We start from the raw sequence: 15,571 nt of genomic DNA, 5'->3' as shown, positions 1-15,571 counted from the left end.
TGCCATGTATTTACAGAAAGCACATCTGTGGTTGCATGGGTACAGTAACAGGGTGAGATCACCTAGGAAGAGGCATAAGGGGATGATGTTTTAGGATGATGAAAATGTTCTATACTTTGATTTTAGTGTGGATAACATATCAAAAGTAATAGAATATACCCTTAATGTGAGATAGGTAAATTAAACCTCATTAAAATTGTCCTTGTGTGTAGTAGTTGCTCTATTTTTGAGGGAGAGGGTTTGGAGTCAGTGTAGGAGAACTTTATAAAGGTGTTGACAATTTCTCCATTGTATAAAGCCTGTTCTGTATTGAGCACTATGCCAGATATTCCTGTGACTTGCATTTATATTTAAGCTGTGATGAGGCATAGTGAGTTGAGGAATAAAAGTAAGTAATGAAGAGGAAAAGAAGATTTGTAAATTGATTTATTCAACAAATATTTATTTGTACCTTCTATGTGTCAGCATGGGCTAAGTAGCTACCATATAAAGGGGAATACAAATAGTTCTTGACCCCTAAGAGCTCTCGGTCATCTAGGATGCAAACTAAAATACAGTATTATAGATGCTGTGATAGATGTATGAACAGCTTACACCTGGAGAGTAATTAACCCTCTCTGATGGCTTTGGGATGGAGGAAGTGACATTTGCATTTGCTTTAAGTTTAATGCCCATTGGTTAAAATCATATACTTTGGAACCAGACAGACACAGATTGGAATCCTGGCTCTGTTCCTTACTCTCTCTGTCAAATGAGAATCAAAATAGGGTGCTAAGAGACAGTATATCACAGCACCAGGCAGGTATATGCTGAATAAGTGAAAGCTGTTCTATTAGGGAGGACAGAGACTAAGCTGCTGTAACAAAGACAGAGAAGAGAGTGGAAGAGTGTTCTGAGTAGTAGTAACCACATAAACACAGGCACAAGGGGCACTGTTTGGAGAACAGTGGGAAGTTCAGTGATGGAATTGAGTAGAGGAACTGGTGTAGGCCAGAGGGGAAACATAGCTTGAAGGTCAAGATACAGCCAGACCATGGCAAACTGTTTCAAGAACCTCGAACTCTATCATGTGGTGGTGTTTCTATTGTAGGTTCCTAAGCGAGACAGTTTCCATGGGGGGAAAAAAAAAGTTTTTAGGAAAACTACTCTAGCGATAATATGGAGGATGACTTTCTTTCCAGATCCTTGCTATTTTTTGTTTGTTTGTTTGTTTTTGTTTTTGTTTTTCCTGGAAGTCATTATTCACCATGAGCAATATTTCTGAAACTTTCTTAACATCTGTGGTGCATTGCCCCAGAAGGTCATTATAATTCAAATGAAGCAAGATTTAACTATTTTGGGACAAAATTTGGCTGTGATACAAAGCAACTCCCCCCTTAAAAACTAGCTAAGACCAAGAGAAGTCCTGCTAGAAGCTCTAAGCTACATGGTCTGGCCCGGCAGAGAGAATCACGAAGGAATTTAGCTCATTTTCCTACCTCTGCTCCCTAAGATAGTGATGGAAAAAAGGAGAGTGAGTGTGTTAGGTCGGCTCAGTGGCTCCAAATGAAGCACCAGAGACTCTTACATTTAAAATTGATGTCACTGCTAACGTGTTGCCTGAGTGTACCCAAAGTCCTGCCTTTCTATTGCAATTTCCTTTTTGGTTATGTGAGACCAGCTATGACAGCCTGTTATACATGGAAAGCTAGTGTTGCCAGATTTTAATTTGGAGAATACAGAATTTATTTTTGACTAATTGGTCCAGGAGGAACTGGAGTAGAATCTAAACAACTTTGGAGGTCTGTGGCAAGGAAACAGAGAGGGAGAGAGATTTAATCAACCTTCACCCAGGCAGCCTGTTGACAGATTTCTAGGCTGACTTAATCAATGTGCTTATTTCTCAGGTAAGACCTCAAAATTATTTGGACCTGATTTCACTGTACTTCATCCTTTTCACGATGTTATACTTATAAAGTCACTAGCTTGGAATTCCTTTTCAGGACACACAAAAGAATAAAAAAATAAAACCCTACACTTTCTTTTTGTCCAGACTGAAGTAACGAAATGGATGGAAATCGTGATTCTGAGCTTAAGCTTCACTAGTATGTAAATCATTTTTCAGTCCACAATAAACAATTAAATCTCGCTGGTATCTAGAATCAGTGTCAACCACCATCAAATAGGAGCAATGAACCCAAGACTTCACTCACCAGAGCTGTAAATCATCAACCCATCACCCCCCCCAGAGCAGAAGCAAAGGGAGGGATCAGTGAGTACTGTAATAGGTTCCATATGCTGTTTTAGAGAAAGTCTTAAAAAAATAATTAGACTTACACAGATCACCATACTTTTGTAGCACGAATTTACATATGTGAATAAGAAATGACCGACGATGTCCATTTTTTGCTTCTGTTTTCTGCCACTTTATAAAAAATAGTGGAATAATTGTTTATTTAAGTCTGGATGGCCAAGCTGGGGAAACGAGATAGGTTCCAGAGAATGCGAAGGAGCTGGCAACATGGAACACGAGGGAGATAGGAAGAAGCTGACTCTTGGCTTTGCTAGATGAGGAAGCACAGATGGGGAAGCACAAATTTCATATAACCCTCTTGGCCTTTCCCCCGCTACTTGAGTGCAAAGAGTTAGTATTTTTCTTTAAGCATTAAAGTTACAAAGCCAGAAATTAACATGGCTGCAATTCTTTGAAAAATTTGAAAGGCCACGACAGATTAGAAAGGGAAGCCTTGTTGTGAGTCGCACAGACTGTTTTCAAGTTCTCATTCTGCTGTGTGATCTTGGGCAATTTACTTAACTTCTCTGAGTTTCAGTGTCATCTGAATGGCAAATTAAGACGTCCCAGTGTTTTCCATGTAATGCACTCGTGCGTATTTTTCTTCTAATACTTATCCTATCGTTCTGAAATGTATCTGTGAAATATACCCTATAATTTTGAAATAGATCCCACTCCTCATATGATTGTGAACATCCTAGTGATTTGGATTAATCATGATTTGGATTAATCATGATTTGAATTAATCCATGATTTGGATTAATATGTCCTCCCAGTGAGAACATATGCTCATTTATTTTTATTTCTCCCTGCCTCTTATGCACCTGGCACAATGATTAGGCTACAGCTAAGTAAAATTTTAGAGACTTCCCCTGCCCTCTTGTGCATAGCATGGGGTGGTTGGGGTTTAAGCAAACTAACTGTCATTACCAGGAAGCTCGCCATCTCTTAGCAATTAATCAGATTGGCCCATCGACCCCCTCAGCTAGAAAGTCAGGGATGCTAACTTGTGTATTTGCATAATTACTGTTGTGCTGAGAGATCTGACTCCAGAGACACAGTCTCCTTCAGCTTCGTCTTTGGTTTATTGCAAATAGCAAGGTCAAGCTGTGGCAAGGAAAAAAAAAAAAAAAGGAGAAAGCGGAAAGTCCTGTAAAAGCTTAAGGAAAAATAAAAGAAAAACTATGACCCAGTTGGAATGAAATGGTGACACAGAATGAAAGGATCCTATTTCCCCTCAGACAGATGCTGCCATGGATTTCACACCGACTCTGAAACTAAAGCTGACACCCAACCGAGTACTCAGGCGCTACATTTCTTCCATCCTTCATTTGTTGGTATCAAAACTGAGATATTTCACAAATTTGGGTATCAAATACTAAATGTGTGTGGGAAAAGGGCAGATAAAATGGGCCAATTAGACCACAGACACATCTGTCAAAACTGTAACCCTTAACCTTAGTGAAAACATAATCTAGGATCAAACATAGAAACGCTGCAGACGTACACAAGTCATTTAATACAGCCTTTGAAAAGACTGTGACGGCTCGTTGGCACTATTCTGAAAGCCTGATGAGAAATCCAGGCTTGGCCCTGCTAGGAATATTTGCAATTTTAAAGAAAAAGTAGGTTCTAATTCAGTAACTATTTAATACATCCCAGCAAGATTCTCCCCACAGGCTGAGTTGAAAACACTCCTGACTCTGTTGCTACGCAAAGCAGTTTTCAAATATGTTTTGGAAACCTGTTTGAGACTTGAGAACAAAATTTAGTTTTCAGTTGCCTCATTTCAGCTTATGATCTTTTGGTTCAACTCCAAAATAATGTGAGGGTTCTATCTTTAATGGACTATGGAGGGTAAATTCAGTAGCTGCCTGTCATCCAATAGACGCATGAATGCAAGACACATTCTCTTGGTACACCCTACAGAGCTTGACGTGAGGGGAAAAAAATAGAAGAAATAAAAAAAAAGGAGTTGGAGTGTCTTTATAGAGTTCACTAAAAGACTTTGAAAACAGCTGAAACATTGAAAATCACTGAAAATAATGATTGTGTCTTTTTTCCAGTATATGTGGAACATGACCAATATTACTGCATTTACTGATGAAAATGTCATTATGCTATGGTGGGCTTGAGCTTTCGGGAGAGTTTTTTAGAATCCCATAAAATATGGCTTTGACTTTTTGATGTGTTTGCTCTAGGCACACAAGTCTCTAGGGGATAAGCCCACATGATCTATGCAAGATTTAGGGTCAGGAAAGCATCTCTCGTGGTTTCTCCTTGATTTTATTGTCTCTCAGCGTTCTGAAGACACAGCGGGTCATTGAGTTTTCGATCCCACAAGGGATGCGTTTGCCATGTTATATCACAGCTGCAGATTAAAAGAGCTGAGAAGAGGGTAAAACCCGTGAGCCAGTGGCAGAACTGTGTTAGTACAAGGCAACACAGATCCCTCCCGCACCCATTCCTTTGACCCTAGCTAGCACCACATGGACATTTGTTTCTATTTCAGAGGTCAAGATAAGGGAAAGAACACCATAGTTAGATGGCAATGGAGATACTGCTCTGAATATAAAGCTCCCGGCACCTAGTTAGTCTAGCAAATTGGTGTCTGGGTATTCAGCAATACCAACGAGATTTAATCATTACTGTATGAAACTAATTAGAGTCCTCCTTGTGGAGCAAGATGTTATCTGATCTAATGAAAAGAATTATAATTAAGAATGCATGGTATATATAGAAATTATGGTTTCCTCGCTGCTTAAAGAGACAGGATAAGGGTTGGCTTCGCGCCAGCTCACCATACATGCTTCTCCCAGAAGTGTTTTCCTGAAAGAGGTTTTCCCCCATTGGGATGTGCCATTATCCTATGGCCTAGTAAAGTGACTGTAATTAAATAGATTCGACTTCTGTTTTCAGTAAATTAGAAGATTGCGAACAGACTGCTCTTTAGCCTGACATGTGGAAAGGCCAATCTCTTTGGAAGTTATTTAAAAACGATTTTGTGTGTTAGTTGTTAAACTCAGCAGATTCCCTTCCCTGCACCTGACGTTTTCATATTTTTGCATTTCTCCCATGAGAAGTTCACCTCTGAATCCTTTTAAGATCTCAGATTCGTGGAAATTCAGATTTTTTCAGTGTTGACATGATGCTGTTTTGTAAGTAGAACATTTGACGATAAGATAGAACAGTATAGTGTAGTGGTGAGGGCATAGTAACTCCGGGGTCAGGGAGGCCTGACTCTAGGGCCTGTCCTGTAATGTCACCTGACTAGAGCTTCTCCTGAGCCTGGCACTGGCGAGTGCTGAATTCACTGTGGTGGGTGGGGCGTGTGTTCGGTCTTGCGGTTGTTATTGTTGGGACCTAAACGATGGTTCCGACCTGAATCAGCTCGACTTCCTTCACCTCGAAGATAAAAATTCTCCTGTAGCTACTGAAGTGGATGATGCTCCCTTAATGGGTTTTGCATTTTGCCCTCATTCAGCCAGATGGAACTGGAGTCCACAGAATTGCACAACATTTGAGTCTGGGACAGTCACGTGATTTACAGTTTCATCTCATTTTACGCTTTTAAGTGACATAATTGCCGAGCTTTTTTATCATCATAAAAATGCAGGCTGCAAAAAATTGAGTCCCTTAGAATTCTCTGTCTGTGAGAGCGCCGAAGGATTCGTTGTGCCCTCAGTCTCCTCGTGGTCAAGTACCCTCTGCCTCCCGCACGTCTGTTTTGCAGATTTGTTTCCAGAAAGGAGCCCAGCTATTTTCCTTGCCTCGGCTCTCTGTGCCGAGCACGGATTGCTGAGCAAAGAGCAGCGTTTCTCCGGGGAGGTTCACGGGGGTAGCACACACCCAGTCTGGTTTTTCTTCTTTGGAATTATTATTAAAAACTTCTGCCAAATGCTATCAGCAAGGGAGGAAAGTACACAAAGTCTGAAGTGTAGTAGGACAGCCCTTAAAATACCAACTCGAATGAAGCGGGACGCCTTGCACTTCTTTGATTTTTTACATTGAACAGGAGACAGTTGCACTTAGAAAGTCACTTCTGACTCCGCAGACGCCATTGCGCAACCTCGCTCAGTACAGGGTAAGATAGGACGTAATTAAAATTCCTTCGAAAACGGTTACCCAACAGTTGACATTTGTTCCAAAATACATCATAATGGTAAATGCTTAATCTCTTATGGCAGTGAGGTTTTTTTTTTTTTTAGTGGAAAGAACAGATAATTTTTTTTTTTAAAGTGAGCTTTTTTTTAAAAAACAAATGGAAGCAACTGTCATTTAGTATTGCTGTGGAAGATGTGACGTGCCACCTTTCCCGGCACTAGGACTGCCCGGCACTAAGAATCTCTCCGTGCCATGGCTTCCTGAAGTCCTTCCCATCTGATGTCTGTCTGTGTCCCACTCTATTTCTGCACAAGAATCCTTGATTCTGGACAGCTGCTTTTGTCGCTTTTTTTTCCGAAAGGAATACATTTGTGAGGCCACTATGATGCACCCCCACAATTGGGAAGGTTGTATCTTAAGACCTTCTTGGATCCCCCAATTTGCAAATACCATAATTATGATTAGAGCAGCCCACCACTGAACCAGGATTTGGATGCTAAGGATGGGTGAGCACACCGAGCACCAGCTTCACAAACTTACAGTTGCTTACATGTCAGAATTTTACATTATTCCCGAATAGTCATAACTCAGATGTTATATCCATGCATACCAAGGGGCTAGTATAATACCATACTGTTTGACTTTTAAATAATGCATAATGTGGGAATAAATACGGTATATGAGACAGAAATCAGAACGTTCTTTGTGAATCACTGCTTGTTTAGTAGTGTAAATCCCTCGGTTCTACTGGAAAAATAATTCAGTGCATCTTAGTTTTGCTTTCTTCATTTAGATAGAGGTTAAATGCTTTATTTTAAACTTGTAAGCGGTCTCGGCAGTCTTGCAGACTATCTATTCATATTAAGATGAGGAAACCGAGGCCAAAAGAAACGAACTGGTTTGCTCAAGGGTTACGTAGAGAATTTACTGTTGCCTCGTGATTTGAACCCAGTCTTCCGACTGGAATTTCAGTGCTTTTTGTACTGTGCAATTCTGAGCCTTTGTGTAAATGCAAAGGCTGTTCTTGATAGATAGACTTGTAGGTGGAAGAGTCGAAGATAATAGGAGATAAACATAAAGAAACCTGTCTTGTCTGGACAGGACCTCAGCTTATTAGGAGGAAGAATGAGGTTGAAAGAAGGTAGGAGGAAAGAAATGGCAGGAAGACCAGTCATCACAGGAAGATACTGGAACAGGGCAAATGCCAGACGTTTTTAAGATTGGAAGAAATCTGAGTTGAGTTAAAAACAATTTCTTCAGGCAGAAGCAAATTTATGTGCATAAAGGGAATAAAGCGGAAATATTGTATTATTAATACATGTGATAGAATCTGTAGGGGCAGAAGAAAAGCATGGCCTACCAGATAAAGACAACAAACACCAAATCATTTCAGTAAGGTTCTGAATATTAAAACATTTTTTTCCTCTTAAAAATATGTAAGAGGAGAGAGAGGAAAAAAATGATAATGATTTAGGGGAATGTCATATATTATTTACTATCATAGGAAGGAGAGCCACATTCAATAAAGTACAAATTGATTTATCAAACAAAATCCAGCAAGGATATTACTACGATAAATCCAGATTTCAGTGATATTGTGCCCTAGCACTTATTTTGAAAGTATGTTTCAAAAATATTCATGGGAGTTATGGATAATTTTTATCAAATGGCAAGAACGGACACTAGTATTGACAAATTTTTTGTGTTCTTAGATTGTCACTTAATACTTAACGTTTTTATGATTAGCCCCTGAGCATCTTCTTGTTTATTTTTGGTATTTAACGATCATTTAGGATATGAAGCTGTCAACTCACTCCTTTGTTATGACCATAAAAAATGTTATGACTGCTAGTCGATAATTAGTTTTGAAGGAATGGGAGAAATGCTGTCATTATATATTATATATATTATATCATAAGCATAGTGTAGTAAATATTTTAAAAAGAAAAATACTGACTTTAAAAACACAAATTTTAAAGATATAAATTTATTTAAGGAAATATATACTTTCCCATTGATAATCATAAATTTTCAGTTATTTCTATAATCATAATAAAATTAATATCACCAATTTCTGTTATCAATTTCTTATAAGACAGCTAAGATTTATAAATATTGACTAGAATGGTTTTTGTGTTTTACCTAACTTAAAAAATATTAATGAAAAATCTTTCAGCTTTGGTGGGAGTGTTAGGGCTCTAGGATTTGAAGGCAAAGGGACTTCAAAAACCCTTATATGGCTTTTCTCATCTGCAAACTGTTTCTCAGTGTCAAGCACAAGAACCTTTCTTCCATTCCCTCAGAATTGTCTTCCTGGTTTTACTTCTGTTTTATGCAGTAGAGATAGTCACTAATCACAACTCCTTTACAATTAGAAAAAACAGTTCTCGAGCAATTTTCTTTTCAAAATTTTGAGCAAAATTTTGCTTCTATGTTCTTTGATCAGGTATTTGCCTTTATATACATACAGCTTCCTTTCCCTACCCCTCCTCCAACTTAAAGATAATCTAACCATCCAGCGGTTTAAAAAAAAAAAAAAGATTCTGCTTTGGGTATCAGGTGTTTTAGGATGACAGTTCTTCAAAACTGATTTCCAAAAGAGCTCATAGGCTTATGATATTTTAGACCAATTATCAAGTAGAATGGAAGGTTCTACCTTTAAGGTTTATAGTACTTTCATCTTGTCTGTTTAATAAACTCATATTAGTGGTATTTGAATAGAAGTTGGCTTATAGGCCTTGACCATATGTTTTCAGGAAAAAAGTAATAGTTGAACTCTGAGACATGCAGCATATCAGAGGTAGAGAAGGTCTACATATGCCTCTGGTTTTAGTTCTAGTAAAAAAATGGCTCCACTAGATAGACTTCTAGCTCTTTTTAGGGAAATAGATAGGAAACCTACAATGTATGAATTGTTTAAAGAAGGTATGAGGTGGAACTTTAGATGTGAAGAGGAAGAAGCCGGATTGGCTATATGATATGTGGGGCCCAGTGCAAAATGAAAACACAGGGCCACGTTTTCTTTTTCTTTCTTTTTTTTTTAATCACCTCAATTACTTTTATTTATTTATTTCTAATTAATTAATTAATTTTAATTGAAGAAATTATTTAAATTTTCCCCCATCTACCTCCCCGCTTCCCCATTCTCCCCCCCATTTTTTTTTTTTTAAGTTATGAATTTCATGACAGTGACCGCAGGGCATTCAACCAAGCATAGGGCCCCTTTGAGCTCAGGGCCCCAAGTGACTGCACAGGTCATACTCAGGAAGCTCGCCTGGGTCGGAAGTTGAGATGGGAGAAAAAAAAAAAGATTTCCCTTCTTCTTTGTATTCTACTCTTATCTACACACTCATCAGAAATGACTTTCTCTCAAAGGGGCACTGTTGTGCCAGTTGGCTAAGACATTGACACCTTAACTCTGTCCATGGGACAAGCGCATGAGGGAGAGGTCTCATTAGGCTAGTGGTGGGGTGGGGGTTGGGGTGAAGGTCTTCAGAACCACTATGAGAGAGAGCATGAACTTGGGAACTTCATGACTTCCTAGCACTGTAATTAAGGTTACTTACTCTAATCGTTCATTGCTGTAAAATGGTGACATCTACCTTGCAGGGTTATTGTATAGATTAGAGACAACGTGGAAAATACGTAGCACAGTGGCTGGTATGCAACGGGAACTCAATATGTATCACATATATGGTCATTTGTGTGTGTGTGTGAGAGAGAGAGAGTGAGGAGATGTACTGAGTGAGGATGGGTGAAAAGGTCTCAAATCTCAAATAGGGTGGAGGATCTCAAAATGCTTGAAGAGCCTCATAAGAGCTGGCTGCCTCTCTGCATCCATCCTTAGTTCTCAAGTGCTTTGTAATGGTTTAAAACTCAGAGTTACGTCTTTCCAAACAGAGTAAGGAACAATCTGTGGGAAGTTAGTATGCAGTAGAGTTCAGTCTCCAACACTGAAAATTTGCCAGCTTTCACCCACACTGCGGAGATGGGAAAGCAGCTGTGGGCAGACACTTGAGTGAGAGCTATGGGGTTGCTGGGGTGCATTAGGCTTAAAGATGTCCCATTGTTCACCCTGAGATTTTGTAGTCTGTATATTATATCCTGTTATGTCTCTATGATATACAGAGGATACAGCCAAAAACATTTTATGTAGTTTTTCCACTTTGTTTTGATTTATTATTTGTTGTTTACAGTGTTATCTCAAATAACAACAATGGAATTTCCTTCCCTACTAATCTGGCCTTTTTCCATTTTGCTTGTTTATTTTAATTTCTTTTTTGGGGGAGAGGGGTGAGGCTGAAACCTCCATATGACTCTGCTTTGTTTATTTTCTTGCATATATGTGTCAGCATCATTTATTAGCATGTCCACTCAGAAAAACTTTGTTCATTAAGTATAAAGGTTCTGTTTCTGGGTTCCTAGTGGGAATGTACTAAGTACTCCAGGTTTCTTAGTACTGTGAAATGGTTTAGGTTAGTAGTTTTTTCATCGCTACTCTCTTCAAGCAGATGGCTTGCTCTCCATGCTTACAGGTGACATGTGAGGCGAAGAAGTCACTCTGCAGCAGAACACCCTTTCCTCAAGTCCTCGGACTTACCACTGCTGCCTGGCTTATCAATGCCGATTTCCATTTACTTGTATTTAAGCAGTAGGTTATGTGAGCAGAAGACCTGCTCTTTGTAGAAGTGCTCAATTTCTTGAAGACATTTCCATGAAAATTAGTCCGTTGTTAACTAATGAGCAATTGCAGCTTGCAGTATTAACTGCTTGGAGGTCCATGATGAATGTTGAACTTGGCCTTTTCTTATGAGGAGCTTACGGCCCACCAAGTCAGTAAAAAAGTTAAAGAGGTAACTTGACCTTTACATCTGTTATTTGAATATATTAGATCTGCTACGTCCTTTTCACTGGATTCTCATGATTTACCGAATTAACCAAATCATCAAACATTTATTTAGTATTGATTTTGTGTATATGACACCATGTCTAGTGTTAAGATGCTTAAAAGGCCAGAAGGTGGAAATAAAGTTGAAAGCAAATACATATAATAAAGTGTATATGTAAATAAAGATACAGATTTCTGTCATGTCACCAGATAGAATGTATATGTAGAGATTAACAAAGGAGAGGTTTTATTCTTTTGGAGCCGGGGTGGAGGGGAGGTGTCATGAACAAAGGCAAAAGGTACTGGATATATTTGAGACCCATAAGTTCTTCCAGATGGCTGAAACAGAGTGGCTGAGAAGGTATCAGGGCATGCTGGGAGAAGGGAGGTCGAGAAAGTCAGGCACAAGGGGTTTTGGAAGCCACATTACGGAGCTTGGATTTTATTCTCTGGGAAAAGTTTCAGATAGGTAGAACATCATTATCAGTTTGGCTTTTTAAGAAAAATTACCCTGAGCCATAAGAAGAGATGATATACTGCCATTTGCGACAACATGGATGGACCTCGAGATAATCATGCTAAGCGAAATAAGCCAGACAGAAAAGGTTGAAAATCACATGATATCACTTATATGTGGGATATAAACCTAAAAGCAACAAATGAACAGGACAAACAAACAGAGACTCATGTACATTGACAATGGACTAGTGGTTGCCAGAGGGTAGGGAGTGGGGGAGGAGGGTAGAGGTAGACGGGTAAAGGGGGTCAAACATAGGGGAGTAAGGAGAGGCAGAAGTGGGTAAAGGGGATCAAATATATGGTAGCTGAAGGAAACTGGACTTTGGGTGGTAATTACACAATAGAATATATAGATGTCAAATTATAATGTACACCTGAAAATTATACAACTGTATTAACCAATGTTACCCTAATAAACTTAATTAAAAAAAGAAAAAATAATAAAAATAAAAAATTAAAAAAGAAAAAGAAAAATTACCCCGAGAAGGATAGATTCAGGGGGACTTGAGTGGAGGCAAGGAGATGCCTTCAGACAGTACGGTGGCAAGCAGGCGTGGTGTGATTCTAAAGAAGTCAGTGGCAGACAGAAAGATATCAGGGAGGGAGACTTCATAGAATAGGTATCAATTTTTGAAATTGTCTTTACAGCAACTGCTGATGAAAGTGACAATAAATATCGAAGAGAATCTTCCTTTGTGCTTCCATTACGTCAGGAACTGTAGCATTTCATACACCATACTATAACACACTATACTGCCATTGTTTGTTTATAACCCTTTCTGCCCTGAGACACTAAGCTTCTTAAGGTTAAGAACCAGACTTCTGAATTATTTGCATACGCCCGGCATGGAGCCTCATGTAAACAAGCGCTCAATAGATGTTTGAAGAGTAAAACTCCTGACGACACAGCCCGTGCTCCTTCTACATGCACAGCCTGGTGTGGAAATATAACATCACTCAGGCTTGTATTACACACTCCCATTTCCATCTCTCCTCTTAAGGGGGCCAGAGCAAAGCGACAAGCAGATATAACAGGCAAAGGATGTTTTTTATTTTGCTTTAAAATTTATAACGTTTGTCCATTATAGAAGTGAGTTTCTAACTCCAGAAGCCTGGGTTAAAATACCAACAATGGATATTTAAAATATAAAAAGTGGCCATAAAAGTTAATGCCTATTTTGGTACTGTCTTCAGTGGTCTCATTACTCACAAATCAAGCATGATAATTTGCTTTCATATCTCTTTTTATATTATATAATTTAAAAAAATTCTTTTATTAGTTTCAAGTATATAGTACATTGGTTAGACATTTATACAGTTTATAAAATGATCCCCCTAATTGCTCTTTCTCTCCTCTGGCTCTCCGCCTTGCCATTGCATTAATGCTGACTGTATTCCCTATGCCGTGCTCCCCATCCCCGTGACCATCTATCAACTACTAATTTGTACTTCTTTAACCCTTCGCCCCTTTCTCCCAGCCCCCCAAACCCTCCCCTCTGTCCATGACCAGATTGTCCTCTATATTTGCGAGTCTGTTTTTGATTAGTTTGTTCTTTTTATTCCTTAGATTCTGCATATAAGTGAAATCATATGGTATTTACCTTTCTCCGAATTACTTCACTCAGAGTAATAACCTCTAGGTCCATCCATGTCATTGCAAATGGTGGGATTTCATTTTTTTAATGGCTGAGTAATATTCCATTGTATATATGAACCATAACTTCTTTATCCAATTGTCTGTGGATGGGCATTTAGGTTGCTTCCATATCTTGGCTATAGTAAATTGTGCTGCCATGAGCATAGGGGTGCATAGATCTTTATGAATTATTGTTTTGATTTTCTTTGGATAAATACTCACAAGTGCAATTGCTGGCTCAAAAGGTAGATCCATTTTTAATTTTTCGAGAAACCTCCTGACTGTTTTCCATAGTGGCTGTACCAATTTGCAACCCCACCAGCAGTGTATGAGAGTTCCCTTTTCTCCACATCCTCCCTCACACTTGTTGTTTCTTGATTTATTGATGATAGCCATGCTGACAGGTGTGAGGTGATATCTCATTGTGGTTTTAATTTGCATTTCTCTGATGATTCGTGACCTTGAACATCTTTTCATATGCCTATTGGCCATCAGTATTTCCTCTTTGGAGAAGTATCTGCTCAGGTCTTCTGCCCATTGTTTAACTGGATTGTTTGTTTTTTTTGGTGTTGAGTTGTATTGTATGTTATGTAATGTTTTAACCTGGTTCACACCTTATTCTTTCACACAGATCCGTAATGCATCCTGCCTGGCTCTTTCAAGATGGAGGGGAAACCTGTGGGAGAGCCTACTCAAGTGGTGTCTAAATTCAAACTTTCCACCAAGGTGGAAAGCACAGGACACTGGCTGGTGGAAGATCATGCTCGAATATGGGAAGTTTTAAAGACAGAGGAGGTAAGACTACTCTAAATGACACAGTTGGTGCAGTGATGGATTTTCTTTGTGTAGCCAGCACCACAGGCCAGCTCGGGAAGTTTTTATTCAGGGGCCATAGGCACAACCATGATGGAGAACAATAAGTCAGGGGTGTGTCCCTTGGACATTGATAACTCCACAGTGATTCAGCCAAAAGAGGTAGCACTGACAGCTGAGGCTTAAAATATACAAGTTAACATTCTCCTTGTAGAATCCTACCAGATTTAAATGGGAAATCAAATCATGGTTAGAAAGTTGATAACTAAGGATCGATCATAACAAATGGAATTACATAAATTCATCGTTTGACAGTATCAGGCTAAGTGTATCAGTTAGGGCTCTATGGCTGCAAGCAACAGAATGGACTCTGACTAATTTAAGGAAGATGAGAAATTATTGGAGGATGTCGGGAGGCTCACGGAATTGATGAGCAGTTTGGAAAACTAGGCTTAGAAATAGAATATGAACCAAGTTAGTAGGAACTGCTTAAAGCACTACCCCTGGTATAAATCCTACACTGCTCCCCACCCTTTTCTTATTCTCACATTTCTCTGCTTAAGAGATACAAAATCGTGGGAGAGAGGGGCTCACTGCTAAGCCCAGTCACATGTCTTTCTCTTCTGTAAAGAGAAAAAGACACCGCCATCAGAAATTATTGTACCAGGTCCTCACAGCGCCTGTGTTTGGAGTCCAGATCTCAATTTTTTCACTTAATATGTTTCTAGGGTTTTTCAGATTCAGCCCCATTAATACATATAATAGTAATCCATTAATTACTACATTAATTATACCAGGATTTATTTATTCACAGTTATGTTGGTGGGCATCTCAATTATTTACTGGTTTCTTTTGCCATTATGAGCAATGCCAGTATGAACATACTTATACATGTCTTGTACCCCAGTGTAAGAGTGTCCCATGTGTAAGAGTTTTTCTAGATTAATACCTATTATGTGTATTTTTGAGTTGCATATGTGCAAGTTCTGTTTTGCAAATTATTGCCATATTTTTCAAAGAGGTACCAATTTATACTCCCTTCAGCAGTGCATAAAGCTTTTCTTATTCTACATCCTTTTCAATTTTTGGAATTTTCAGATTTCTAATTTTTCCAGTCTAGTTGGTATAAAATAGAATGCCATTCTTTGCTCATCAATTGTTTTTGCATCTCAACTCCATCTGAGATAGTTTTTCTTTTTTCCTTTAGAATTTGCTTTTTGAAGCTCTAACTATAGCAGAAATTCTCCTGTGGGCCTTGAGGAGTCAATCCAGGGTTTTAGGCAGGGGTAGTGACATGGTCAGATAAGTGTTGTAGAAATACTGCTCTGTCAGACATGCG

At 38.9% G+C, this 15,571-nt stretch overlaps 1 protein-coding gene across 2 annotated transcripts in view; it reads left to right on the top strand.

Moving 5' to 3' along the window:
* The window catches only part of RGL1 (ral guanine nucleotide dissociation stimulator like 1), a 216,200-nt gene that overhangs the window by 54,210 nt on the left and 146,419 nt on the right, over nucleotides 1–15,571 (top strand). For both annotated transcript variants that reach the window (XM_023533244.1, XM_011364549.2), the window contains exon 2: nucleotides 14,051–14,214. In XM_023533244.1, coding sequence (XP_023389012.1) covers nucleotides 14,083–14,214 — 132 coding nt within the window. In that variant the 5' untranslated portion in view covers nucleotides 14,051–14,082. The remainder of the gene's footprint in view (nucleotides 1–14,050; nucleotides 14,215–15,571) is intronic.

The sequence above is a fragment of the Pteropus vampyrus genome, unplaced genomic scaffold (assembly GCF_000151845.1).
Source record: "Pteropus vampyrus isolate Shadow unplaced genomic scaffold, Pvam_2.0 Scaffold98, whole genome shotgun sequence".
In the NCBI taxonomy this organism is placed as follows: domain Eukaryota; kingdom Metazoa; phylum Chordata; class Mammalia; order Chiroptera; family Pteropodidae; genus Pteropus; species Pteropus vampyrus.
This window is presented reverse-complemented; position numbering and strand designations above follow the sequence as displayed.